The sequence below is a fragment of the Apostichopus japonicus genome, chromosome 22 (genome assembly GCF_037975245.1).
Source record: "Apostichopus japonicus isolate 1M-3 chromosome 22, ASM3797524v1, whole genome shotgun sequence".
In the NCBI taxonomy this organism is placed as follows: domain Eukaryota; kingdom Metazoa; phylum Echinodermata; class Holothuroidea; order Aspidochirotida; family Stichopodidae; genus Apostichopus; species Apostichopus japonicus.
Window position 1 is genome coordinate 11,036,275 of NC_092582.1, and position 27,966 is coordinate 11,064,240.

At 38.1% G+C, this 27,966-nt stretch overlaps 1 protein-coding gene across 3 annotated transcripts in view; it reads left to right on the forward strand.

Moving 5' to 3' along the window:
* The first annotated feature begins 4,005 nt into the window (after positions 1-4,005).
* The window catches only part of LOC139963379 (protein FAM78B-like), a 37,559-nt gene continuing 13,598 nt past the window's right edge, over positions 4,006-27,966 (forward strand). The window contains exons 1-2 of one of the 3 annotated variants that reach the window (XM_071964073.1): positions 4,006-4,241; positions 9,141-9,744. In XM_071964073.1, coding sequence (XP_071820174.1) covers positions 4,115-4,241; positions 9,141-9,744 — 731 coding nt within the window. In that variant the 5' untranslated portion in view covers positions 4,006-4,114. Of the gene's footprint in view, positions 4,242-4,614; positions 4,742-5,062; positions 5,079-9,140; positions 9,745-27,966 lie in introns of those variants that run through there. The other 2 variants (XM_071964074.1, XM_071964075.1) reach the window with 2 other exon arrangements.

The window sequence follows — 27,966 nt, forward strand, 5'->3', positions numbered from 1 at the left end:
GCAAGTTGACAAATGATGCGGCGAACTGGAACCCCAGCCCCATTCTGCTCTATGTTTCAGGATAGAATACCCCTCATTTGTTCGAACCCATGACAACTAACAATCTGTGAATAAATTTACTTTGAAATGGGCACATTATATTGCACCAAGTCGGTAACGGAATGACCACAGGGCAGATATAGGCCTATAGCAGGGGTGGGCAACCTTTTGAATGAATGGGCCAGATTTTAGGAGTGAAAGATTGACAGGGCCGCACCTAACCAACGACCTGCTGTTCATTTCAAACCTTTGCTTCCGAGGACGTTCAAGCAATAGGTGTGTGTACTAATCTGTATTCACAAAAACAATATGTCAATACAGTCCAGTTGATAATTAATGGTGATAATAGACCTACCTGACAGCATCATTAGTGCAGATAAATTCTAAGCAGCTAGTTTTTTTTTTGTGATGATGTAAAATAGATTGATTTTTTTCTTTTTCTTGAGACATCTCACGGGCCCCAAAAAAATCATTGGCGGGCCGCATGTGGCCCGCGGGCCGTAGGTTGCCCACCCCTGGCCTATAGGAACGATGTCCCAAAATGTCCCCGGACACATAGGCGAAGAAAGCTATCCGCCGCGACTGCATGTGAGTTTCTCGACTTGCCGTCCTGGGAGTCATACCACAAAATTGTGCATTTCCTCATACGCCATTATTAATAATTTAAATAACTAACTAATTAGGCACAGCCCAGATCCGAGTTCGTATAGTGAGCTTAGCGCAAATTTGGCCAAAAGTCGTCCGACGCCAGCATGTTAAACCACCAATGACTTTTAATGCCACCCGTGACACACTTCCAATGGGACTGTGTCAGTTTAAATGTTTTGCTAGGTCTACGAAAATACATTTTTATGAAATTTGAAACAAGGATGGCAAGACAAACCACTTTAATTATGTTTTCAGGACCTCACACATGCGCATGTATCGTCAGACTTAGAATAGGTCCCATGTGAGTGGTGGCTAAAGTGATGAAGGTATCAAAATAAATCAGTGGTTGTTCGTTGGAGTCCTCACGCAAGTTACCTCGGTTGCTAGGTGGATCTGCATCTGGTAATCGGTTGAATTCTGGTCGGAGCGTTCTATGTAACCACCGTGTACCCAGGGACGTAGCTAAGGCCTGATGATTGGGGGGTGTAGTGGCTGAAAATCCAACTGGATGGGTTTTGACTGCTGCTTTGTACCCCCCCCCCCCCTCGCGCTACTCGTCAACGATACGGTCAGTGTCAGTCAGACACCCAATCTTTCGCGACTGCACTTTTGTTCCGAACATTTTTTCGATACATTTGTACCCACTGGCACTCATTTCACAAACTTTTTAGCCCCCCCCCCCCCCACCCAAATATTTTTGTGAAAATTCGGGCAATATGCTGATAACTTTTCGGGCACCTACTGAAAGAAAGATAATTTGCAATGTGTTTTTCAGTGTTTTAAACTTATATTATTATTACCATTAATATTGTAACGACTTCCCCAATAGTTCTAACCAATATGGAAAGGTAATAAGACGGAAAATGATTGTATGTTATTTGCATGCGATGTAAAAACCGATGCATGTCTATATGATATGCACATTAATGTGGGGAAAAAAATTGGGTTATATTTTTCGGGCAAGTCGTTACAACACCCCCCCCCCCCCTCCCCTCCAAATCAAATTGGGCTCCTTACGCCTATGACGGAAGTTCTATTAGGCATTTTTTTAGTATTCAAAATCATACGAAGTTTTGTACGGTGGAGTATAAGAATCACGAGACACAACGTGGTAAATATGACAGATTAAAGGTAAATTTTGACCGGAATTTTTCAATTTTTAGGTCATGCACAATCACAAGAATAAATGAATAGGCCTAAATAAACTAGAGTGCGACAGTCGGAAATTCCGACTGTCGCACTCCAATTTTCCAACTATCGTCAGTTTTACCAATTTTAGGGGTGAGACACCCCCACCCCACCCCCCTCTAGAGACGTCCCTGTGTGTACCCAGTGTTCTCACTGTGGAGTTAACTCCGGTATCACTCAACAATAAGGTAACATGGGGTGCGCTGCCACAGAATATGCTCCCTATTTCATTTCCCCAATATAAGGGAACGGGCACCGTCTTTGAAACACCATCTACAACTAAACAACAACTATGTAAAAGCTTTGGCTCTAGCTATGAAGTGCTGTCTCTTATGAAAATGACGGAGCGCGCTAGTTTTCTACTGGAATCGCCCGAAGATGCGGCGTCTGTACTCCGAGGAACCAATTAACAAACTTCTCTGCTAACTCCTCAGGCTTCAACTGGGTTAGACGTTCGCGGTGAATATGGCCCACCATCACATGGTTCAGCCTCTCTTGGGTCATGGTACTCCGTAGCCATGTCTTCAAACGCCTCAAAGCACTAAAAGATCTCTCGGCTTCCGTCGAACTAGCGGAGGAGACGAGGAGCAACCGCAAGAGAGCTTCGACTTCACCAAACATAGCCCGTGCCGCTGGATTCATCGACTTGAATATTTGTCTATACTCTTCAACCGACGACGACTGGAACTGTCCTCGAAAGAAAGGTAGACTAAGCTTAAGATTGTCGGAGAGCTCAGGGTACCAACTCACGAGATCTGGGTGGAATTCTCCATTCAGCAACATTGAGTGATATTCGATGATATGAATCCTGAGATGTATAAGCCCTAACCAAATAGAGCCACGACACTACTCTTTTTCCAAATGTGTGTGTGTGTGGGGGGGGGGGGGGGACATTTGATATTGTGTTCCCCACCCATCGAAACGTGGGGGGACGTGTCCCCCCCCCCGTCTCCCCCTGGATTGACGCCCATGATTTTGGAACTTTTCTTGAGATTGGCGGAACACCGACCGTCCAAACGTATTAAAAAGCGAGTCCTCGATGGAATATAAGATATAAAGATAATATAAGATAATGTAAAGATAAGATAATATAAAGGTAAGATAATATAAAGATAAGATAATATAAAGATAAGATAATATAATATAATATAAAGATTAGATAAGCTATTAGAGATCCTGATATAAGATACCAGTGATCCTTTTTTGTCATATATATGAATATTAAACCCCCTGCACCATAAAGTTTACATTTAGGCTAAATTTCTTGTGAGCTCATGCAACATTTATTTTCTGAGCTAACTGCAACAATGCCAAATAAATATAAATATTTTGTTTAGCGCCAAAGGCGCTAGATTTTTTGCTTTCTTTTCGACTCCTACATAATACTTCATACACACAAACACGTGGCGGAGACAGTATGCACGCTCGCGTCTGCAGACGTGCGTTTTTGCAGCGCTTTAGTATATGAAGCGAACTTGTGCGTATATATACGCGCGGTTATTCATTTGACTTGGCTGTTCGTTTCGTGAGATTGCTTTGCCTGTATTTATTATAAGATGACGACCAAAACTATTTCTGTTTTCGATAAGAGTAGGATCAAACAAGTACTCGGGTACAATTTAGATGTTAATTTGGATTGAATGGCAGGGAACCAAAAAAGATACAGGGATGAAGTAAACATAGTTGGAGAGTCTTACCGGCATATACCAAGTAGTTTGCAGTGACGATGCAGCGTAACTTATCTGTGATGCTTTAAAAAAAAATCGTACTACACGGAAAAAATTTCAGAAAGGCTTCACTTTCAGTAAGAAGTCAAATATCTAGCGCCTCCGGTGCTGTAACATATCTCTGGCCCAGGGCAGGCTTAAACACGATGCATTTTTACACCATACCACGTACCGTACCATCAAAGATATTTCTCTACATAAGATGCTTGCGCATTTTCCCATGTCGAACATGATTTTAATATATTGCAGTATACCTGCTGTCTGTATATGGTAATGGCATACGTATACACTTAAGTATAGTGATGGATGCGGGGAAGAATAACGCGCGCGCGCGGTATTGCCTCGCTGACGAAACAATCCCTGGGTGGGTGACACAGAAATGATACTGTTGCAATGTGCTCTGTGTTGGTAACGTTGTATTATAACTTCGCTCATAAACTGTGAACGGGGGACTGCTGGGGTGGCATCAGGCATTGTTTCAGCTTAGAAATCAGGATAATTTTCCATCTACAATGTCCGAGAAGAAAGTAAGTGGTGACGTGGCTCATCCACCCATACAACCTTCTGTCAGCAAAGAACAACGGCAGTCTAAGGACCAGCAGCAAACAATGCATGGCGACGCAGGTCAAAGTGTGGAAGGTGAGGCATCATCCATGATTCTGTTGGTAGCAATATGAAATGCAAAACCCCGTCATGTTGTAACTCTGATCTATGTTTACCTATATAACTCCTTAATTCCGCTATGGTTATGGGTCTAAGGACCCGCTGCAAACAATGCATGGCGACGCAGGCCAAAGTGTGGAAGGTGAGGCATCATCCATGATTCTGTTGGTATAGCAACACAAGATGCAAACCACGTCATGTTGTAACTCTGATCTATGTTTACCTATATAACTCCTTAATTCCGCTATGGTTATGGGTCTAAGGACCCGCTGCAAACAATGCATGGCGACGCAGGCCAAAGTGTGGAAGGTGAGGCATCATCCATGATTCTGTTGGTATAGCAACACAAGATGCAAACCCCGTCATGTTGTAACTCTGATCTATGTTTACCTATATAACTCCTTAATTCCGCTATGGTTATGGGTCTAAGGACCCGCTGCAAACAATGCATGGCGACGCAGGTCAAAGTGTGGAAGGTGAGGCATCATCCATGATTCTGTTGGTATAGCAACACAAGATGCAAACCACGTCATTTTGTAACTCTAATCTATGTTTACCTGTATAAATCCTTAATTCCGCTATGGTTATAGGTCTGAGGACCCGCTGCAAACAATGCATGGCGAAGCAGGTCAAAGTGTGGAAGGTGAGACATTATCCAGGATTCTGTTGGTAGCAATATGTGATGCAAATCCCCGTCATGTTGTAACTCTGACCTATTTTTACCTATATAACTCCTTAATTCCGCTAAGGTTATATATAGGTCTAAGGACCAGCAGCAAACATTGCATGGTGACGCAGGTCAAAGTGTGGAAGGTGAGGCATCATCCATGATTCTGTTGGTATAGCAATATGAGATGCAAACCCCGTCATGTTGTAACTCTGATCCATGTTTACCTATAACTCGTGAATTCCACGGTTAAAACAGCAAAAGCCACGTGAAGATTACACTGCAGGGTATCCTTTTGGTCATCATATTCGGTTTATATACCGTACTTGATTAATTTGCATATTATTTTTTGTTATGAAGTAATGAAGTTTGTCGAAAATAACATAAACTTTTCCCCCTTCTATTAATGGTTGGGAAGACTTCATTCCCACGGATAATTGACTGTTGACCATAATAAGAACAGTGGATCAGACAATGGGGTGGGTCACATGATGAGAGTAGAATATGTTCTATAAGGGCATGCGTGCCTTATTCTCCTGGACAAGTATTCACCAGCTATATTAATACTACTCCATTTTGTTTCAGATAGAATTAGTACATTATCCTACAATAGTTCAATATAAACTAAAATGCTTTGATTTCCTAATATGGCATTCAGAAGAATGAAATTACGAATAACTGCAGATTTCTAAATGAAACGATAAAACATTACATTGGCTATAGGTAAAAGCAAAGTAGTTATCAGCCACACATTACAGTGAATTTCTTAGCCTTAGGATAACAGGTATATCCGCTGACGTGTGGATCTCAGATGGGTCAGAACATAATGTTGCAAAGGTACATATCTCAACGCGAAAAGGCAACTTTAAAGGTTATTAGTCAGCCCGCCAAGAGATATATAGAGAGAGGGTTTGGTGTGTTTATATGTGTGTGTTGGGGTGGGGGGGGGGGGGTTTACAAGCCCGTAGTAATGATGGATAAAGAATGATGAATTCTCATTCTCATAACATACGTGAGGTGATCTATCACAGTTGTCACGGGGGCCCGCATCGATCGCCACCGAAAATGTTATAAAACTAAAGAAATGGTCAGGCTGGTCCACACTGAGAAAAATCTACAGCCATCCCGAAAGTGAAAAAAAAGCACTGATATTTCAGGAATCTCATCAAAAATGTTGTTCATATCATTAATCAATTTTAGCGTGTTTACTCAATTCCTGGTAAATGCTCATGATCGTTAAGCGTGAGTTATATATAGAAAGCGTTCCGATTTCAGTTTGCAAATAGCTCACGAAAATTTGCATTCACGTTTCGCTGTACAAAGTCATAATGTGAAGCCCGCCATCGTTTTAACATCTGCTACTTTAATACCGGTATAATACGAGGGACTGGGGGTAAATCGAAACATACAATGTTATCCATCTGTCCATTGTATCCATAAATACAGAGAGGCCAGGTAGCGCAAATATGTATATTTCCTGAAACAGTGACACTAGGCTAAGGGGACCTCCTGCATGCATTATACAGCTTACATGAAATAATTCGTTTCTTTCTAATACTTACAAATTTGCTAATTTGCCTTAATATTACTATTATTTCAAACTTTATGGATAGATAAATGTTGATTATCACCTAATTTACACTAATTTTGGTTTTATAGTAATATGTTCCTATGATTCGTAAAAACGTTGTTGTTAAACTAATTTAAGTAACATGTATACAAGCTAAAACAGATAGACCAAATAAAAAATGCGGATGCTACTGAGAAAATTGATAATATCCCTATTAGGTGAAAATATGCCACAGTGGAAAGTGAGACATTGATGGCAACTTTAAATAGCCTATAGGCGGCCCAGAGAGGCACAGAAACTGCATGGAGATAACTATTACAGTCAAGGGCGTAGGAACCGGGGGGCTGGGGGCGCCAGCCCCCCCCCCAGTGAAAAATATGGGGGGGGGGCGGAAGTATCATTCCGCCCCCCCCCCCCCGCTCCGCAAGTCAGAAAACCCCTTTTTCATTTCCAAATGAGAAAAATATCTCATTTGGAGCACCAAATTGCATTTAAGGCCAGGTGAAAATGCAAAATTCTTTACAAAATGGAGTGGGAGTTGTAGTGTGCTACATTGCACCAAATTGCATCTAAGGCCACCTGGAAATGCAAAAAAATTCCAAAGGGGGAGGGGACACCGCCTCCCCTTAGACCCCTCCCCCAGGTCGGCCATCAGTCTTCAGCCCCCCCCCCCCCACTCAAAAGTACCTTCCTACACCACTGATTACAGTGTAGTTTTGCCTTCGACCTGAAAATGAAAACTACTGAGGGAACCGATTAGCAATAAATTTCAATTGATTAGATAATATTGTAAAGTTGTAATTATATTGATCACAACTCACCTGTTTCATAAATTTAGGGGCGACGGGGGAGGGGGGGGCAGGGACACGACCAAATAATAACAAATTCCCTGTTGTTGACGTCGGAATTATTGATGACAAAATTGTCATTAAAACGTGCTTTTTAATTGTTGACATAACATGAATACTGTCATATTTAATACGGAATGTACGTCGGATCCATATCTTTTGTTGTAACGTTTGTCGTAACTTAGTGGTTAACCCCTCAAATGAGTCACATATCCCCCATTGCCCTTCGAAGTCCCCCCCCCCCCCATCCTGCCCATACAACCCAACCAAACCAAAACCCTGCAGATTACATGTGGACGGAAGTGGATTTATCACTCGCCTCGGATAGATTACATATTTTCCATCGACCCACAAACAGGGCCCTTGACAACAGGCGTGGAATCTTTTGGGGTACCAATTAATGCATATGTTTGTCGATTCATCGCCCACACCATGCACAGACCAGGGAGTTTCCATAACAACTCCCTGCACAGACACCGGTGATTCACTATGCAATTTTGTCATTACCCCACCCCCTCGATCCCTACTTGAATTTCAGTAAAATAAATAATACTAGTCAGACAAGCCAATAACTTGAAGAAAGGTGAGCAATCACCTTTTTATCTGTAAAGACGTTACCCAACACCTGTAACGTATTCTAAACAATGTGAAATGTTTCAAGTTAGTCGTCAATAGTCAGTCATGCGGCTCTGAAATTTTCTCTGCAGTCTTCGCTCGGGATAGTCAAGGTTACATGCAAACTTGTTTGGGCATACAGAACTTCTGATGAATAACTCATTCTGATGAATAACTCATTGTGGGAGAATTAAATTATACGTCTCATTGAGAAAAACCGGGGCTCTGTATTAATAGACAATGGAAAATTTTGAGTTACGTTTTGTATGAATATTCTTGGAACAATAAATGAAACAATTGTATCATATTAGCGATCGTGTAAACACTTTTAATTAGCCACCATACATACATACATACACTGTCTCAGTACAGGGAGTAAGAAGCCAATGAAGTGAGACATCGAATATTCTCATACAGTAGGATAAACTTGTTCGTTTTAGTACGTGCTGTGTGTAGTGTATTGGCTGCATTGATAACTTCACGTTGTTGTGTTGATAAGGAGATTGTGGTGTGGGTTACTATCGTACCGTTTGTACGCAGTGGCACTGTTTGTATGTAATGGTAGAAAGGGAATAGTCCTTGGGTCGTTTCTGTGTACATCCACAATGACTAGGCTAGACGTACTGTACTAGTACTATGATACATGCTGACAATACCTGATACTATCGGACAGCTATCGGACAGCTATCGGACAGCTTTATCACTGTATTACAGGCTGTTAAGGATGGCCTCATGTCCGGATGTTCTAATCAGGGTTGCCTTCTTGCAGACCACTATTTCCTCATCACGCAGCAATTGGAGCCTAATGTGGATGTCCTGAAAAATCTGTGGAAATGACTTCAGAGGAAATAGCTCATATAGTCCGAGGCAAAACGCCAAGGCTGCAAGCGAAACATAGCTTGTGTTATTGGCAGCCGCAGTATTGGAATAAAACTTACCTGAAACAAAGGTTTATTTTCTTTAATAATTACTTGTATCAGGAAAACTTCTTTGCCGAGAAAGTGTGGTATATATTTCGAATTTTCGACAAGTTTAAACTTAACTTCTGGAAATTAGTTAGGAACGACCCCGAGGTAAATATATCACGAACAAGGATATATTCGGAACAACATAACCTTGACTATCATACGGATTTTGCGAGATTTTCGGACATTTTATATAATTCTCTACATCAGGTATTCCGTGGATACCAAAGCAACGGGACGTTACTGGAAGTTCGAAGCAGTCTGCCCCACAAGTCAAGCCAGTATCAAGAGTCTTTCAGAAGGTTCCAGGTGGTGTCACCAACCCAGAACTACAAAAGTTTGGTGTCTGTGAGAGGGGATACAAACAAGTTGGTGCACAATCAACCTCTGCAAAGAAGCAACAAGTACCACCAAAAGTTGCTTTCAGCCTCTTCCCACCCACTCCATCCACCAGTCATTCCAACCCCCACTATTACAATTTCACACCATACCCCAGTGGGCTACAACCTCAAAGTCAAGATTGTACCTTTTACACTCTTGTGACCAAACCAATGGGTTGTATACTACCCAAACGTCAAAAGCACCTTGGATTAGAGGGTGATATCAAAATATCAGAATTAGATGCCAGAATTGATCCCCAGCCAACAACTCTTATTGAGAACTCTCCCACAGTCTTAAAATACCAAACACCGCACTTCCGGGCTGCAACAAAGATTCGTTTCCCTCCTATCAGCGGCTCGGATGTGTGGCAGATAGGATGGGTGCAAGGTTGTAGCAACATGGACTTCAACATTACCTATGGAGGACTTGGAGTGTAAGTAGTACCAACATTTTCATTTTTTTGTAGCCAATATTTAGCCAAGACCGTACAGTACTAACAAACTGAAAAGAAGCTGATATTTTGATGACATGTGAATGAAATTAAATCTGAGCCGATCATGTAAATTTCCATTCTCTTCATCAGCCCCAGCCCGTCCTCTCCAGTACATTTACGATACAATTTAACCACTTATGGCAACCTCTCCAGCAGCTATATATCCCATGGAGTCCAAACACACAGAACTTTATTGCCATCATTAAACTCTTAAAAGTGCACTGTAACTCAATGTGTTTTATGTTTACAGCATATATCTTGAAGTAAACTCGACAAAGTTTTTATTTTAATTACAAAGTTTTTTAGTTACAATTTAACCACTAATGACAAACCTCTCCAGCAGCTATATATCCCATGGAGTCCAAACACACAGAACTTTATTGCCATCATTAAACTCTTAAAAGTGCACTGTAACTCAATGTGTTTTATGTTTACAACATATATCTTGAAGTAAACTCGACAAAGTTTTTATTTTAATTACAAAGTTTTTTAGTTACAATTTAACCACTAATGACAAACCTCTCCAGCAGCTATATATCCCATGGAGTCCAAACACACAGAAATTTATTGCCATCATTAAACTCTTAAAAGTGCACTGTAACTCAATGTGTTTTATGTTTACAACATATATCTTGAAGTAAACTCGACAAAGTTTTTATTTTAATTACAAAGTTTTTTAGTTACAATTTAACCACTAATGGCAACCTCTCCAGCAGCTATATATCCCATGGAGTCCAAACACACAGAACTTTATTGCCATTATTAAACTCTTAAAAGTACACTGTAACTCAACGTGTTTTATGTTTACAACATACCTTGAAGTAAACTCGACAAAGTTTTTATTTTAATTAGTTTAGTCTTCCAAAGCAGATAACAATGACGATACCTACAAGAGAGTGGGTGAAGGTGGGGGGGGCGGTTGTGGGGTGTGCAGTGGTCTGGTGGGGGGGTGGAGGGCTTATTTCATTACCGTAATATAATCAACAAATATTGTATCCATCGTTAATGTTGAGGTGCCATTTTATCACTTAAATGCAGAGCTGGCAAGAGATAACATGATAAAACTGTGTCAACTCAGTACCTAGAGTACTTGACATTTGTGGAACTTTGAATAATTAATATCTGATTTTCTTCACATATAATGTTTTTATTGAGCTGTTGTCAGTTCAGTACAGTTGTGAAATCTATACGGACCTACAGTATATAGGTTTGTAGTGTTTTATTTAGAGAACTCTGTCTCCAAACAGAAAATGAAAATAGCACAGAAACACCACCATCGATACATTATGGAGAAGGGGGAAGGGGGATGTTGCATGTTAAGAGGGGGAGGCTGAGGCAGGAACATGAGGAGAGTCTAAACTTATGGCCATATGGTATGTCAGAATTGATAAAAGGGTACAGTTGATGGGGTCATCACTGTTGGGCAATTCCACACACAGGTGGACATGACCACCCTGTTTTCTATCTTGTTTATATTCAAACAAATTTGGTATCAAGTTAAAGCTTAAAGTGTGAAGTTTTGATAAATAATATTTGTTTCAAAATTGTTGATGTTTACTCAAGTTTTTATGGAAGGATAATTTGCATAAATTAAACTTAAATGAAAAAGAAGTGTCCTGTTAAAAGGATATCAAGCATATTTTACAAACTGTAACCCAATAATTTTAAAACTTTCTGCAGTTTTGTAATTAGTTAAATACTTGTATTTGACAAAATGAACAAATTATCCCTGCGTTCCACTGAACAGCGACCACCTAATGAATGCTTCCTCAAAATGTCATGCTGTTGTCCCCACCCCCCTCCCCACACCACAAATATTTTTAATATTTTGGGAAATATATAAAAATGAATGAATTAATACTTGTAATGCAAATCATACTGCCACGGGCCTATAACATCCGTCCACCTGTGAAAGATTTTTATAGTTAATCTAGTACACCAATAAAAATTATGTCACGTTATTACTTCTCTTTGGGACAGTGTGACCTGGATTGAATAATACAGTGTCCCCATTTCCCTTTATTTTGCATACTTTAGGCAAGTACACCATAAACTGGTGCATGTTGGTAATTATGCATTGGTCAACTCCTCACCCAAGGAACCCTAAATACTGTACTAGTAAGGAAATGCCATCCCTTGCTATGTACTGCTACATATAGGGAAAGATACCACTTTACAGCACCAATTCCAGAGACCGACTACCTGCACTACAGAACCGTACTACAGAACTGTACACTTTACCTGTTAGTAATCTAAAATTTGCAGTGTAAATGTATAATGTATTACTAGTGTAGTGTGCTGCATGGCTAGATTATAAGTTGGTTCAAATGTTGAAAAACCTGATTGTCAATTAAAATAATATAGTCCATATCAAAGTATACTATAGTACCGACTCTCAATGCTTTGACTATATAGAGTGTTTAGTTGTACTTGTGATGTGCCATAATGAAGTTATATGAAACAACCTAGGTAGAATATGAGACCCAAAACTGAAAGATTGCATCTTCTGCATCAGTGCCCTGCAGTACTTCTACACTTTTACCACTGCTCTAACTTTTGCTGCAATTTCCACAAAGTATGTAGATTTTTTAAAAAAAAAACTCTGGTAGCGATGATAATCGTAACCTTGGTACAGTAGTCATGCAGGCAGATGAGTGTGTGAATGTGTGTGTGTGACGCCTTGCTGCTTAACACGATATCTCAACAATGGCAGCAATGACCAATCTCATATTTAGTATGTACATACAGTAGTTGTGACACGTTAAGTACAATAAGCCTATTGTTTTTTGGTTAGGTCAAAGGTCATTTGGAGTCACCAGGGGTCAAATTGTGGAAACCTTGTTTTATAATCTACCCATATCTCCCATGGAGCAAGCTATTAGATAACATGTACGTTAGGCCTCATAAAACTAGGAGAGGCTGTTGACAATTGGAAATTAGCTTTAAAAGGGCATCCGTAGATAAGAATCAGAAGTCTGGACCAAATCTACATTGACATAGTAACTGCTTACGTCTCTGCACACATGCCTGTGCACAAAGGTGTGTTATAAACATTGTAGTGTTTGAACATACATTGCTATTGGAATGGACGATATCATTGTGAATGATCGGTATTATATCTTTGCTTCCATTGTTGAAGTTTTCCGTCGTAATTAGCAATTGTCGAGATTCAGTGCCAAATAAAACCTTCAGGTTTGGATGCAGTAACGTTGGGGGAAGGACCAGGCGCTGTTTACTAAAATTAACTGTTGCCTTGTTAGATGTTTAAGAGGCAAACCAGACACAAAATCTCAGGGACTGGGGGGTAAAAATCCCCTGGTGCCTGCTTAATGTACGGCTTGTAGGCGTACCACATTGAGTAGAAGAAGCCTGTTGTTTTCTGTGGTAGAGATCAATCTGTATGCTGAATACAAGAAAAGTTTCCATCTCGGTCATCAGCTGCCGATGTGAGTATTGTTTGTCACATGTCAATTGATGCAGTATACTACTTAGATTGAAGTATGTTGTTCATCCTGGCTATACCCTACAGCCTAGTGTGTCACATTCATATAAGATTATTCATGTAGCATCATCAAAACCACACTGCAGTTTTGCTTTCTGGTCGTTTACTGTACATGATTCGAAAGTCCATACATGCAATGTGTAAACCAATTTACTTTCTTGAGTTTGATTTGTCAAATATAAACATGGATATTTTAGAAAGGTACTTTATCAACAGTAAGTACTCAGTTTTAGACCCTTAAAGAATGTAGTCATGACTTTGACACTCGGTAGACATTAATATGTGTGTGTTTGTTTTTCTCTTTGTCGTATATCATTTACAACTTTACAGAATCTCATTTTGTATTTGTTTGTCATTCACAGCATAGATGTAATACTTTACATATCTTCTCTTCAAATACTAACTGTGTGTTTATGTACATTAAAAACCAGGATATGAGCGTGGGGTGTTTTCCCAGAGCATTGAAATATGTATACATGCACGTTTATTTATACACTCCTGATTTCATGAAAAATGTCGCACTATTTGTCATTTGTGACCCCACAGGGATTCCTGATGTAACATTTGTTCAGGCTCTAAATAATTTAAGGGCCAAAATCACTGTGCTGAATCACAGTCAGGAGAAATTTTATATCTGATTAAGACATGGTACAAATTCAAATTTCCCACAGGATGGCAACATTTCCAAGTATCTTTATTTAATAACACAAATTTCTTCACCAAAGCAAATATTTCATGTAAAGACACTCTAAAGTACTCATATATCTAGTCCTGTAAAAAATTATAAAGTTAATAACATAAATATTTCAATGGTGGTATTCTTTAGTTAAATACATACCTGTATATGTTATAAGCCTTGGTTCATGTTGCTACCATACCTTAATACCTTTATTAGTGTTTGACATGATCAATTTATCATTAGTCATAGTTTTTTTTTATTGTTTTATTTCACTGGTATGTCATCTAGTTAAGAGTCTATTTAAATGCATTCAAAGTGCTTGAACAGCAAAAGGTTCTTAAAGCTCACAGAGTTTTAGCATAAATATAATTTAAAAGGCAAAAACCCAAGTGTCCTTTTTAGCATCATGCTGGTACCCCACTTATTAATGTTCATATTGCCTACATTACAGGGGAACTTTGAAAATATTTTTCTTTCAAAATGAACGTTGTAATATTAAGAGTTGAACTGTAATGACAGTTTGCTCTGAACTCTTACACTATCTCAAGATGACTATTTGCACTTGAAATGTAGAAATTCCCTTCCAAAGCGTCAAGTATTACTATGGACTTGTGCAGTAATAAAACCAGGCTGCTTCTATGACTAGTACTGTTCTAGAGAGTAAAACAGTCTAACAATTTTGCACCTGTTATGTTATGTAATAGGCAAATACTTTCAAAATGCCATCTATTGTTTGCCCAACCATTCTGTTTTTGTTATGTAAAATTAGCATGTATTGTATTGAGTTACAGAATAGTGTGTTTTTAGAGACAGTGGTCAGTTGTAAACTGTTCTTCAGAGAGAAAGGTTGAGTGAGAAATGAGTATAAGACAGAACCCAACTTGTAAAAGACTGAGAAAAAGAGAAAGATAGAGAGATTAGCAACGAAAAATAAAAAGAGAACAAGCAAATTTCCTTTTGAGTTTAATTTCACTTTGTCTGGTGAACAAGAACATGTAGTATACAACACTTTCCTTGAGGAATACTGTGCTACAGCAGATGACAGCTGTACGAAAAGGGACTTAAATTGTTGAAATTGTCCAATTTCACTCAAGTCCATTTCCAACATTAACCATGGAATTTCAGATACTGATTGTCAAGTTGATTTCTTTAGAACTAGAGTTGCCATTTTTAACCCAGTCATTGACAGGAGAATTCATGTCTAGGTTTTCATGGTCATTCAGATATCAATGCTTTATATACTATATAGGCAGCCTTGCCTTTGCATTGTATTTCCTAGTAATCACTAATTCTGGGAATAGTGTAACCAGTATCACAAAGTGTGCTAGTACACAAGACGATCATGTTGATACTGTGTACTTGAAGTGTAAAGATGTATAGCAGTTTTTTACACATAAACTATATATAAAAAATACAGTACTACTCAATGAGGTATAACAAAATTCATCCAAAATACTATGCAAAATTTGAACATTATTCCCTTCCAATCGCATGACTCGAGTCCATGGAAAACAGAATTTTGAGCAAGAGAAAGGAATTATAGAGTAACACAAAGTTTGCTGGGTGGCTGATTGGCCAGCATCCCTACACTGCTGTAAAATATTACTACTGTATTGTCACCACAGTGAATAGCACTATGATCTACAGTATTGGCTGCAAGATGCATACAGGTAGCTCAGTGTACGAGTTTCCATGCCAGAAGGTTGGCTATACTCAAACCATCTACAGTACCTATTGAGTTGAAGAGGGGGTTTAGTGGGGGGGGGGGTTGTTGAGAGAGTTCAAGATCTAGGAGGAGCTTCCGTGCATGATGTTTTTCTCGTTCTTAAGATAAGGAGTGAAGCATACTGATATTAATCCCTCACTGTGCTTATTATTAGTGATTCTCATTGTTTCCTTTAGCACCTAGGAGAGGAGAAGGGGTCTCAAAATGTTCCTCATAAAATTTCTACATTTGCATGTTACTGTGGGTTGGGAGAAATGGGGGCAGGAGAGGACTCCGGTGCGTGTGAAAGATATTGCTGTAGTATGTAATTACCATGGATATGGCTCATTTTCTTTGAAGGGCCTCTCCCCTTTCTTCACTTCCCCATCATTAACATACAGCACTGAAATATTCTGCGTGGGAAGTCGTATGAAAAATACTTCATACTTGTTAGTACTGTATAGGGCTCATTTATCTATGTACTACTATACATTAACCATTTAAATCCAGTGCTAAGATACATAAACGTTATCATGGGGGAGAACTTTACTTCCCCCGTATCAGTACTTGATGTTATACAATGTAAGGTTCGAACACACAGAATAACAACAGGCCACACTACTAGCCTGCTGCTATTTCGTGCATTGTGTAGAATTTGACTCTTTTGTTTACCCTGTTCGTCATAAATCTTTAACAAAAGTCAGATATGACAATCGATAGGTAGGAATGAAGGAATGAACAATGGACATGAGCCAAGCCTCTCCCTCGTCTACCGAACGCTCTTACGAGTTTTAACGCTGTGATGATACTCGCAGTGTCAAAAACAAGTCCAACTGGGCTAACCCTTTTGTTTTTACAGTAGGGTGATGATTCATGGGTGTTTATCTCTAAGTTTAATCGGCTCCGTACTCCAAGTGCATTCATTTAGTTTGAAGTCGACTCTGTATGACTCTGTAGGTTATCATGTTCTGTCCTCAAACATGCTACTGTAGAATGTCAGATAATATGGTCACTCGTGATGTTTAATCTCAATGGAAGCTTTTTTTACTGCCACGCTGCTCAAAGCATTTTCATCCTGCGGAAGAAAATATTATTGTCTTATATAACACCTCTCAACATTTAAGGAGGAATTTACATTCGCTTCCTCCCTTACCTGTCTCCCCCTCACAATATCAGCACTCTGGATTTACCGAGTCTAGTGTAAAACTGGTAACCCTTTCTTATCCCTGTGCACCCTGTAATTTGGATTACCGAAATTTTCCGAACTGGTCTCTTGGAAACTTTTTGTTAGTGTGTCTTTAACATGTTAGGATATACTGATTGCATTCTTCCAAACCGGGGGGGGGGGTGGAACGGTTCCCAGGTCGAGGTGACCTCCAACATTAGAACGTTAGAAAAGACAATTATAATACACGGTGGTAAAATTATAAAGAATAATAGAAGAAAGTAACAGATAAAATAATCATAAAACAAAGCTCTAAGGAAAAGTTAAATCCAATCAAGTGATAGCGTCCTTTCCTGTTGGTCTTTGCACTATATATGCAAGTGTGTGAAATTCGCACAAGACAGTGTGTAAAGCGTATGATGTGATAGAACACAAAGCCGAACCATGGTCTGGTTTCAACAGACAGTGTGTAAAGCGTATGATGTGATAGAACACAAAGCCGAACCATGGTCTGGTTTCAACAGACAGTGTGTAAAGCGTATGATGTGATAGAACACAAAGCCGAACCATGGTCTGGTTTCAACAGACAGTGTGTAAAGCGTATGATGTGATAGAACACAAAGCCGAACCATGGTCTGGTTTCAACAGACAGTGTGTAAAGCGTATGATGTGATAGAACACAAAGCCGAACCATGGTCTGGTTTCAACAGACAGTGTGTAAAGCGTATGATGTGATAGAACACAAAGCCGAACCATGGTCTGGTTTCAACATTCCTATATAACATAAAACAGGGTCAGGAATGCACCCATAAGTATTTAATGCGGACTGTTTTAATTGTTAAATCGAGTTGTTTCACTCAGTATTGGTGTTTGTTTACTCATTTTTATTTGTTTCTATTTTTGTTTGTCTGATATCGCATGGTTCGAAATGTTCTGAGTTTAAGTCCACTTTCTCATAGACTGGTTCGTAAACTTCCCACTTACAGATCCTAGATATATCACTGCATGTCAAGTTGAGTCTTCAAAACTCGACAGGCTGATAACAAATTCTGGTCAAGCCTACAACATGAGAAGAAACCTGGTTCACAAGTTTCGGGGTGTTTTGTTTTCAATTAAATGTCCTCGCCTATTCTGCGAAACTTCCAATGAAACTGCAGCGGAACAAAGAAGTCAATGACGTTACAATATAACTGCTGAATTATCAAAATAGAACAGCTTTGTGTGGAAACTTTGCACAAACTAATCGCTCCAGGTGAATTATAACCTGCCCGCCAGCACGATTTGATTCCTTGGTTGGTCGGTCGGTCGTATTGTTTTTGAAGTTTCGCTTCTATCTATACAGTCGTGAAGTCGTCTTTGTGGGTTGCTCGATGGTTTAATGATCATATACAGTGACGGGCTCCCGCCAATAACCATATATAGACCTAGTGTATGTATATACGTCTGGTACTCGTCAAACGTGCTATGCGTGTAATCGCCAGCGTGATTCATAACCATAAACACGTCAGACAAAAGAGGCTAGTTTCATGTTTTCAAGAAAGAAAGAAAAAAATTACACCTCAGAAGACACAGACACACACAAGTTGTGCTTGTTACGCCAACAACCCAAAAATTAATCCCAAACTTTGGGTGTTAGACAAAATATCTCTTTTGTATATTGAAGAAAAAAGTGGGGGTAGGAAAGATTTGAAAGGGAGCGGCTATGTCGCGTGCCTTAAGTTTTTTGACGCCTATTGTTGTTGGTGAGAGCGGGCTGGAAGCTAATGAGAGGAATTAGACAGAATTCTGGCGGAAGAAAAAGGTAGAATGAGCAATATTTAAATGGAAATCCATCGCGGTGAGGTATATACCGGTACCGCCGGATTCTATAGCCCGCCTTTATTCACCCTTTAAATTCCCACCCACTAATTAGTCCACCGTAATCATCTGGCCATCTGTGGAGTAATCCCACGTGTTAAGTTGAACAAAAGATTTCGTGTCCATCTTTTCAGTTATTTGCTGGTAAATATCAGACATCGAAACAAAAGCCAGTTTTGTTCTCATACCTTCTAATTTAATAAGCACTAGCTCACTAAATATCACTCTTTCCAATAGTGATATATCTCTTCATCGTAGTTCAATATATTAGCCGTCGATAATTTGTAACAAAATGCTTCAATTTTTGTTGTTGTTGAACAAATCCTTGCAGAATGAAGTATATTGAACCCTCTTTGAAAATAAACTGCTTCGAAACTATACCTGACTCGTGACGAATAAATGCATGATATACGTATTCACTTAACTCATTACCTATACCTGCGTTATTCCTGCAGCAGTGCATGCACTCCCTGACTCGCATTTACTTTGTATCCTTGCTTACCTGTCTCTTTACAACATCGGCACTGTCGCTAGTGTTTGCACATTGTTACATGAACAAACTTATAAGGGCATATTGTTCATTTCAGACTTAGTAGAGAGAGAGAGAGAGAGTAGAGAGAGTGCTAACGTTGTGACTTAGGCATGTAAGCTCGTGGTTCGTAAATATATCTAAAGACTGTTGTTTTTCTCAAATAGTAGTTGTTAAGGGGTCCCAAGTCTTTGTTGAGGCCGGTGATTCAAATCCGCTACTGAACGTAAACGTAAAGAAATCGATTGGATCATTCGTATTAAGTCTCACATCACCGGCCTCAACAAAGACTTGGGACCCCTAAACAACTACCAGTGTCGCAAACTTATGTAATCCGTTATTTGCCCCTTAATCTGCTTCCTGTAATCATGGTTTCTTTGGTTCTAATTCCATCAATGCCACTTACACGTATATCATATCGAGCGTCATACTTTCATTGTGTTACATTTTGTACTTTTCCTTCGACTGCCAAGTATTGCTGACGAAGGGGGACCGAAAAATTCCAATATATTTTCTAAAACAATACTCCTTATTTTTTGGGTCCAGGATGAGTCATATACTATTTCTCTGGTTTTCTCTAATAACTATATATAGATATATGTATAAATATATATAAATATATACCTGTATATATATATATATATATATATATATATATATATATATTTATACACATACATACATACACATAAATATTCCACGTAAATATGTGGTTTATGTGCATTACTGTTTACAACAACTACAGGCTTTGGATATTTATGAGGCAAAATATTGCTGCCGTGTATTATAACTCTACCCATATAAGATCAACGTACAACACATCACCGTATAAATTGAGGCTATATATAATACAACGCGCAAACTATAGGTGGCGGACACTTTTGTTTGTCGAGCGTGTTCTATACCTGACAACTTTATGAACATTAACAATTCTATGTATGTATGTATGTAATTTAGATCCTCCTGCAAGCAGGAACACGCGAAGAAGCCATCATTGGCTATCAAAGCCGCAAGCTGACCGAAGTCAGTCTCTTAGATTCATATTTAACGTCCATGATTATGAATTGTCAATTGTCAACAACTCTGTAACTGGACGACATACATTAATCTTGGAGTGACTCGAACTCTGGACCTTATAATTGAAAGGCACCTTATGATTGAAAGGCACCGTCATTTACCACTGAGCTAACACTCCGTGTTGAGCAATCGAGCAATTGAGCAAGTATAGTATTGACATTTATGTAAATTAGAATCTAATGTAGATATATATACGCTTTATATAGTAGTATATCATAATAACAGGTGCATTAGTGCGTATATATGTCAACACAGCCTACTTGCATTCATCACTAAATAAATTTGTCCACTCATATAGTACGGTATCTAAGCGTCACAATGAAGACTTAAAATAGATAATTTTCAATAGAGCTGCCCGTGTATTCTAACTCTACTCATAGATCAACGTACAACACAATACTCTCAGACAACACGCTAAACTATCCTTATACTGGTGACGAATAGTTTAGTTTGTTGGGCGTGTTCTATATCTTGCCAACTATATCAACATTTACCATTGAACAATCACGTACAGTATGATACCAATCTGAACTACACGATAAACACACTACATTTTGTCATTATTTGCATATTATGTACGGAGAATGAAGCTTGGCATATACACCAGTAAATTGTCACTTACTGCGATTGTTTGTACAAGGGTGCATTATCAATGAAATTTTCTGTTAAAAAAAATGACATAACGTGATAGTATAACCCTGGAAAAAGTGTCTGTGTGACGACATTATGAATTGATCGGAAGTTACAATAGATTTGATATATACGAGCGATGATACTTAAAGGTAGTCAGTATAGGCCCCAAATTATAGCACGCTATAATTGCTAGAAGTTCTCAAAAAAAGTATTTTCCGTGAGGTCTTTACTCTCCAAATTGTTCTTAGACATTTTTAAGGAATACAGAATGTCTAAGTGAGGACAATTTCCTCGAAGGTTGTAATAAAAACAGTTCAAGAATTTTGACCAACGGTGACCATAATTGAATATTTAGCATATTTGTCGCCAAATACAGCATACCTTTAAAACATTTCTTCATTCCATACAACATTTGCGCTCACTTTTTATCTGTCTAATCAACCAAAATGTGTAACATTTCAGTACTACGCCACATACGACCCAATGCTGGGTCACCACCTAAGAGGTACACCCCACCCCCATGCAACCCCCCCCCCCTCTAGGGTGACCATGCTTTTCCTCCTGTTTCCGGATCCCCCATTCTGAAATAAATTACCAAGAGCTTTTCTTGAAGCTCTTTGCATTCGTCAAGGTCAAGTTGGGGTCAGCATTGTCGGGATACGGTTTTTATTTTGTTCGCGTGAATGTAATCTTTATACTATCGCTCTAAATTTAAGAGGATGCCTAAAAGTAATCAGAGTTCATTTTTTAGTGATATTCTGTAATGAGTTGAGAACAATAACGCGAATAGCCGATTTCAGATTTATAATCTGTTCAAATTAAGCTAAAAAATCCTATAAAATATATACTTCACATTTTACGATACGTCCCTCAAGTCACACTGTAGGCACTCATTTGGTCACGAATCTCCATAGATTTAACAACGAAGAACGATATACTGTACATTAACCTCACACTTAAGTTAACTTAAAACATGCAGGGAGCTGCCATTTACTCTCAAATTGACAGCTCCCGTGCTCTAGGAAGGACTTGAAAAGTCATGCAACACTCGGATAATTGACAAGTAAAATGACAGACCCAGAGTAAGAAGCCGTCACCGAGTCGTAAGTACGTCTGAATGCCTATATAACTGTCCGAAGGCGACTAACCAAAAATCAAAGAAGGGGGGGGGGGAGTGTGGGGGGTAACTTTTTTGCAAATAATTGGCCTACTATTATACTCCTGTGATGAACGTATCTTAGGAGGTTTGAAGAGCTCTCGACAAATCAATGTTCAGCCTATTGAAATAAGCTCCAAATTTATGGGAGTATCTTATTACCGTACTTATCCGTCAAACGGCTTATCGCTCACATGTAACAATACGCGGTCGTTGAACCGTCTCATATACATATCATCCCGCTCTATATATATGTATATGTATATGTATATATATATATATATATATATATATATATATATATATATATATATATATATATATATACTGTATATATATACTGTATATATATACTGTATATATATATATGTATATATGTATATATAATAAAACCAAACATTGGCTGTTTTACTTCCAATCACTTACCTAATATAATAATATAACCAAACATTGGCTGTTTTACTTCCAATCACTTACCTAATTTAATTATTGTATCTCACTCGAGATCCAGCCTTTCTCTAAATGCAGCATAGTTGTTTAACAGTTTTCCCGTTATTCCTTTATATATATATATAGGCCTATATATATATATATATATATATATATATATATATATATATATATATATATGCATATATATATATATATATATATATATATATATGCATATACTACAGGCATTGTACTATCATGTTAATATAAACATATAGCATTATTGAGCAATGAGCTGTTGTCTCGAATATTGTGTCTGTGATACCGCACACTATAACGTGCAACCTGTCATCTTATGTAAATACTGCTCCGTTAACCAACAAACCAGTCGTATCATAAACATGTTGTACACAGTTGTACCCGCAGGCCTATATCCAGTGAAAGCTAACGCATGTCATGGATCTTAAACACTGGCGCATGTGCAGTTTGACATTAGACATACTGTAACTATTATTTCCATACGATATCAGTCTTATTTATAACGTATTTATTGATTTTTGCTTGTTTCATCCACTCCCCTCCTGTATGTGATTAACTTTATCTAAATTGAAATGTTATATTCTAAAAGCGAATGTCACTATAATATGAGACCAATCCATATTCAACTTCCCAGTGCATACACGTATATACAGGCTAACACTGTTTGCTATACATATCCGGGATGATATATTAGTTACGGTTTTGTATTGTATCGAGGTATATATGAGACATACAGACACTGTTGGAAGCTTTTGTTGAAGTTTCTTAAAAGTCGTGTAAAGTTACCTTACTATACCAATGGAAATAATTCTTTTTAATTGTTCCTTCGAAAATTAACGTAACATATACCCCTCATTCAGTTGGTGTAACTAACAATTAAATGCACCCCAGCTGTCAAATTATGAACATATAGCTCTCACAGTTTTGTTTGCTTAATCGTCCATGTAGGCTACTATATATATTTATATTTTTTATGTGAAACCCAGCTGAAGTAATGATTATCCAGTTCAATTGCGTGAAACCTATAGTAAAAAAGAAAAATGATTGATAAACTGCTGTTATAGGTCTGTTAATATACACCTTATAGATATGCCAACGTTAATAGGTATTATCACCTATAGTATACTGTGCACTAATGCGTTGAACCGCACTTCGTTTAACTGGAGATTACGGCATCGTAAAATTGGTTTCCCTTTTTAACTTATTCGACTCATTATATAAATAAATGGAATTTCGCTGGGTGATGAGGTGGGTAACGTTGTTACGTCATGAATATTTCTTTATATGGGCCGGGGGGGGGGTGCGCATTTTGAAGGGATTAAGTTACACTTTCCATTTCCAATGAATTGTCATATACTTGCAGAGAATATTCATTGAATGCAAGTGACTTAAAAGTAGCTGGCTACCGTTTGCGATGTCACATTGCTGGTCACTAAGCTTTTATAAGGGCACGTATTATTGGTCCATGCATTTGCATCAATAACACAGCATATGTTGAAATCTTCACGAAAATTAATTTACCGTTCAAAGCAAGCATCGGTCAACCATATAGCACAAGCTTATTCTATAATATTTTGAGATGTTATGTACTGTGAATAAAAACAGAAACAAACTTCCCGAAGCTGTTATTTTCATTAACTGACAAGGCTGTACGAAATGTTCATCGCTCATCTCATGCCCTGTCGCCTTAATTCATGCGGATGATATATATATATATATATATAATATATATATATATATATTATATATATATTATATATATATGATATATATATATGATATATATATATAATATATATATATATATTATATATATATATGATATATATATATATATATATATTTAAATGACATAGTCCCTGAGGAGTCCTCACCCCCCCCCCCCTCCCCGCCCACGCCCACCAACTAGTCTCGTTGGCAACGTTTATGTTGATTTGCTTGTTCAATCCAATCCATTCCTGTATGTGATTAACTTGATCTTCATTGAAATGTAATATTCTAAAAGCGATTGTCGCTATAATATGAGACCAATCCATATTCAACTTCCCAGTGCATACACGTATATACAGGCTAACACTGTTTGCTATACATATCCGGGATGATATAGAAGTGTGATAACAAGGATCAGTTGTTTTTGCCATCAACAATTTGTTTTTGAAGTATACATATGACGTAGACACTTGTAAAATGGTCAATATTTGATGGATTGCTAATGCCTATTAGAGTGAGTACGACAAAGTTGTCCACAGGTGTCCTTAGACCTATATAAACATCACACTCTGTTAATTCCAAAGAGTGACTATTCACTCTTTGAGATGGTGCGGGACGATCACCTTCCTGATTAGTGTGTCCAGTATACAGTTCTACAGCTTTCTAAAAGAGTGAAATCTGACAAATTAGCCCCAAATAGAGTGAAATTATCATCAAGTTCAGAGCTACTGAGTATAGCAAAACTCTTCGGTAAGAGTAAAATGATTCCCTGACCACAAAAAAAAAGAAGGAATTTTCACACTTTGGAATTAATTGCATTGACTTGCATTGACTGTGGAAACGTTAAAAGCGAAAGAAGATCTCTTTTGATCTGTCGTTATTTTATATGTGAAAGCGGTGAGAGAGATAGTTAGTACCTGTTTTGTTTAAAGTGATTAATATTTTGACCCGAGTAAAGTAATTATCAAATTGTTATCATTTGAAAAGATTAAGAAAGAGAAAAATGATCACTTTGATTTTATCAACTTGAAATAAATTCCGTGGTAACATTATTGTTTGGTTAACTATGTATGATTTCATTTTCACCCCCCCCCCCACCCCCGCAAATAAAACAATAATAACACTAAAATAATAGATAAACACGGATAATTTTAAGACCCTCTGAAAAGTTCGTTATTTTTCGGTTTGTCTCTTCGAGAGAGTTAGTATTTTCATACACAGTATAAGGTACTGACAGAAAGTTGTCTTCATTGTCTGTGATTTTAAGTATCGCATACAATATTCTGCAGTTAACACAGCGGACTCCTTGTAAGTTGTAAACACAATATATAAACGAAACCTCATTTATCCGCCTCAAGCCTTCACGATGCGCGAAGGTTCAGCCTTCAGCTCTGCGCAAATCTGTAACTCTACACCATACACCCCACGCATACACGCCACCCCTCCCCACCCTTTCCCACCCCCATTTGTTTGCAAGGGCCATGCAGTGGTTTATATCATGACATAGTTCTTGAAGTCATGTGTGGCGTGTCCACTTTGTCAGAACCTCATTGTTTTTGGTGGCCACTTGGGAAGGAGGAGCGTGGGGAGGAGGGCGGGGGGGGGGGTGGGGGAATAGATTTATTATAGAGATATAAATAAAGATAGTTTTATAGAGCATATTATATAGAGATATTATTATAGAGATATTTTATATGGAGATATTATTATTAATACTATTATGTATTGTTATGATTATAAATAACAATAAGGTATCTTCTTCTTATTCTTTGTTTATTATTATTTTTGATTATTATTATTGTTGTCGTCATCATTTTCATTATTATTATTAAGCAATGTTTTGCTTTGTCCTGTGTGCAAATAGTATCAGCAACGAACCCATAGTGTGTGTGATGATATGACCATCAACCACGTCGTACGAGAATTTTATATAGTATAGGCTATGTAGAGAACAGCGCATGATGGTTGTATTTCCTGATTTTCAGGATACACAACTTACTATGTTTTCTTTAACGGAGTTATTACCTCCGCGGGGGTTGTTGTCCATTAAGAGGTAAATTTATTGAATTACATGACTTCGAATAATGCGTGACCGTATGTTATTAGCTCGAAAGCCATGTAAAAAAGTTAAATTTTATTTTCTATTCAATACGAATTTGACAGCCACTGAAAAAGAACAACCGTGGAAAGAATCAAAATAGTATACAAAACGTTATTTGAATTTTTTTGATACAATATAGAATAATGCCAATTTATAGAGGCTTTTTTTAAGGAAGGAAAAAGAAAAAAGTGGACTTTAAAAAAAAAAAAACATACTCCGAACTCTTTCATGTCGTAATGTGTATATGTTATGGAAGTGACTATATGGTTTGTAAAGCCTCGACTGTGTGTAATAGTGCAAAATGTATGGTCGTCTTTTCGGCGGTGCTATAGAATAAATGAATGTCCCTTTATACGAATCCCTTGTATGAAGATGACCATTAATCATCAACTTAAAAGACCGTCCAATCTGTCGAGTGCCGACATGGATTTACTTAATGCAACTCTGGACAAGTTGTCAAGGCTAAGTAACTTTGATGTTTTTTTTTTTCATTTTAAAGTTTGCATCTTCTATGCGTGGTAGGGGGAAGTCGAGTATAGGCCTGGTTTCTTCAGCTAGACGATCCGCTTGCATTGAAATACTCTAAGACACTTCGTAATATCATACGTTACCTCGAACAAAATAGAAGATATGTAATATACTTAGTTAACGTTTGGTGGAAGTATTTTGTTTGTTAATGATTGTACTGTAACCATATGGCGACAGGCGAGTGAATGACGTCACGACAGCGAAAGAAACCGTTGTTTTCCTCCAAAATTGTACAAATCAGAGAGAAGAATAGGCCTACTTTATGGCGAATATTCGCGATGTCGTCAAGTTGCTAGATTATTACTGCTGATTATTTTACGCATTTGCTAAATAAAACTTTAAAACAAAACATTGTATAACGATCCAATGATAAATAGGTGGAAAACAAAGATACGATGTGGCCTCCTTACTCGGGTGTAGTTGGGTAATTCTCCTTTCTCTGTGTCATACCCTTTTGTTTTTTGTGTTAGAGTGCTAGGTCGTGATTATAGGTCATTAAAGCTATAGTGTTCGGTTTGTCCATTGACACTTGGACGTATTCCTTGTGAGGTGACAGATCGATGCCAAGTTGGGAACGAGAGGTCAAAGTTAGGTTAATGTGAATGAGTGATCACTCAGACGTGATTAAACTTCATACTTGTTTTGTAGCTTCATATACTCGGTATGTAGGTTCATACTTGATATGTAGGGTACACTTGGTATGTAGGTTCTTACTTGACAACTATGTAGGTTCTTACTTGACAACTATGTAGGTTCTTACTTGACAACTATGTAGGTTCTTACTTGACAACTATGTAGGTTCTTACTTGACAACTATGTAGGTTCTTACTTGACAACTATGTATAGGTTCTTACTTGACAACTATGTATAGGTTCTTACTTGACAACTATGTATAGGTTCTTACTTGACAACTATGTAGGTTCTTACTTGACAATTATGTAGGTTCTTACTTGACAATTATGTAGGTTCTTACTTGACAACTATGTAGGTTCTTACTTGACAACTATATGTAGGTTCTTACTTGACAACTATATGTAGGTTCTTACTTG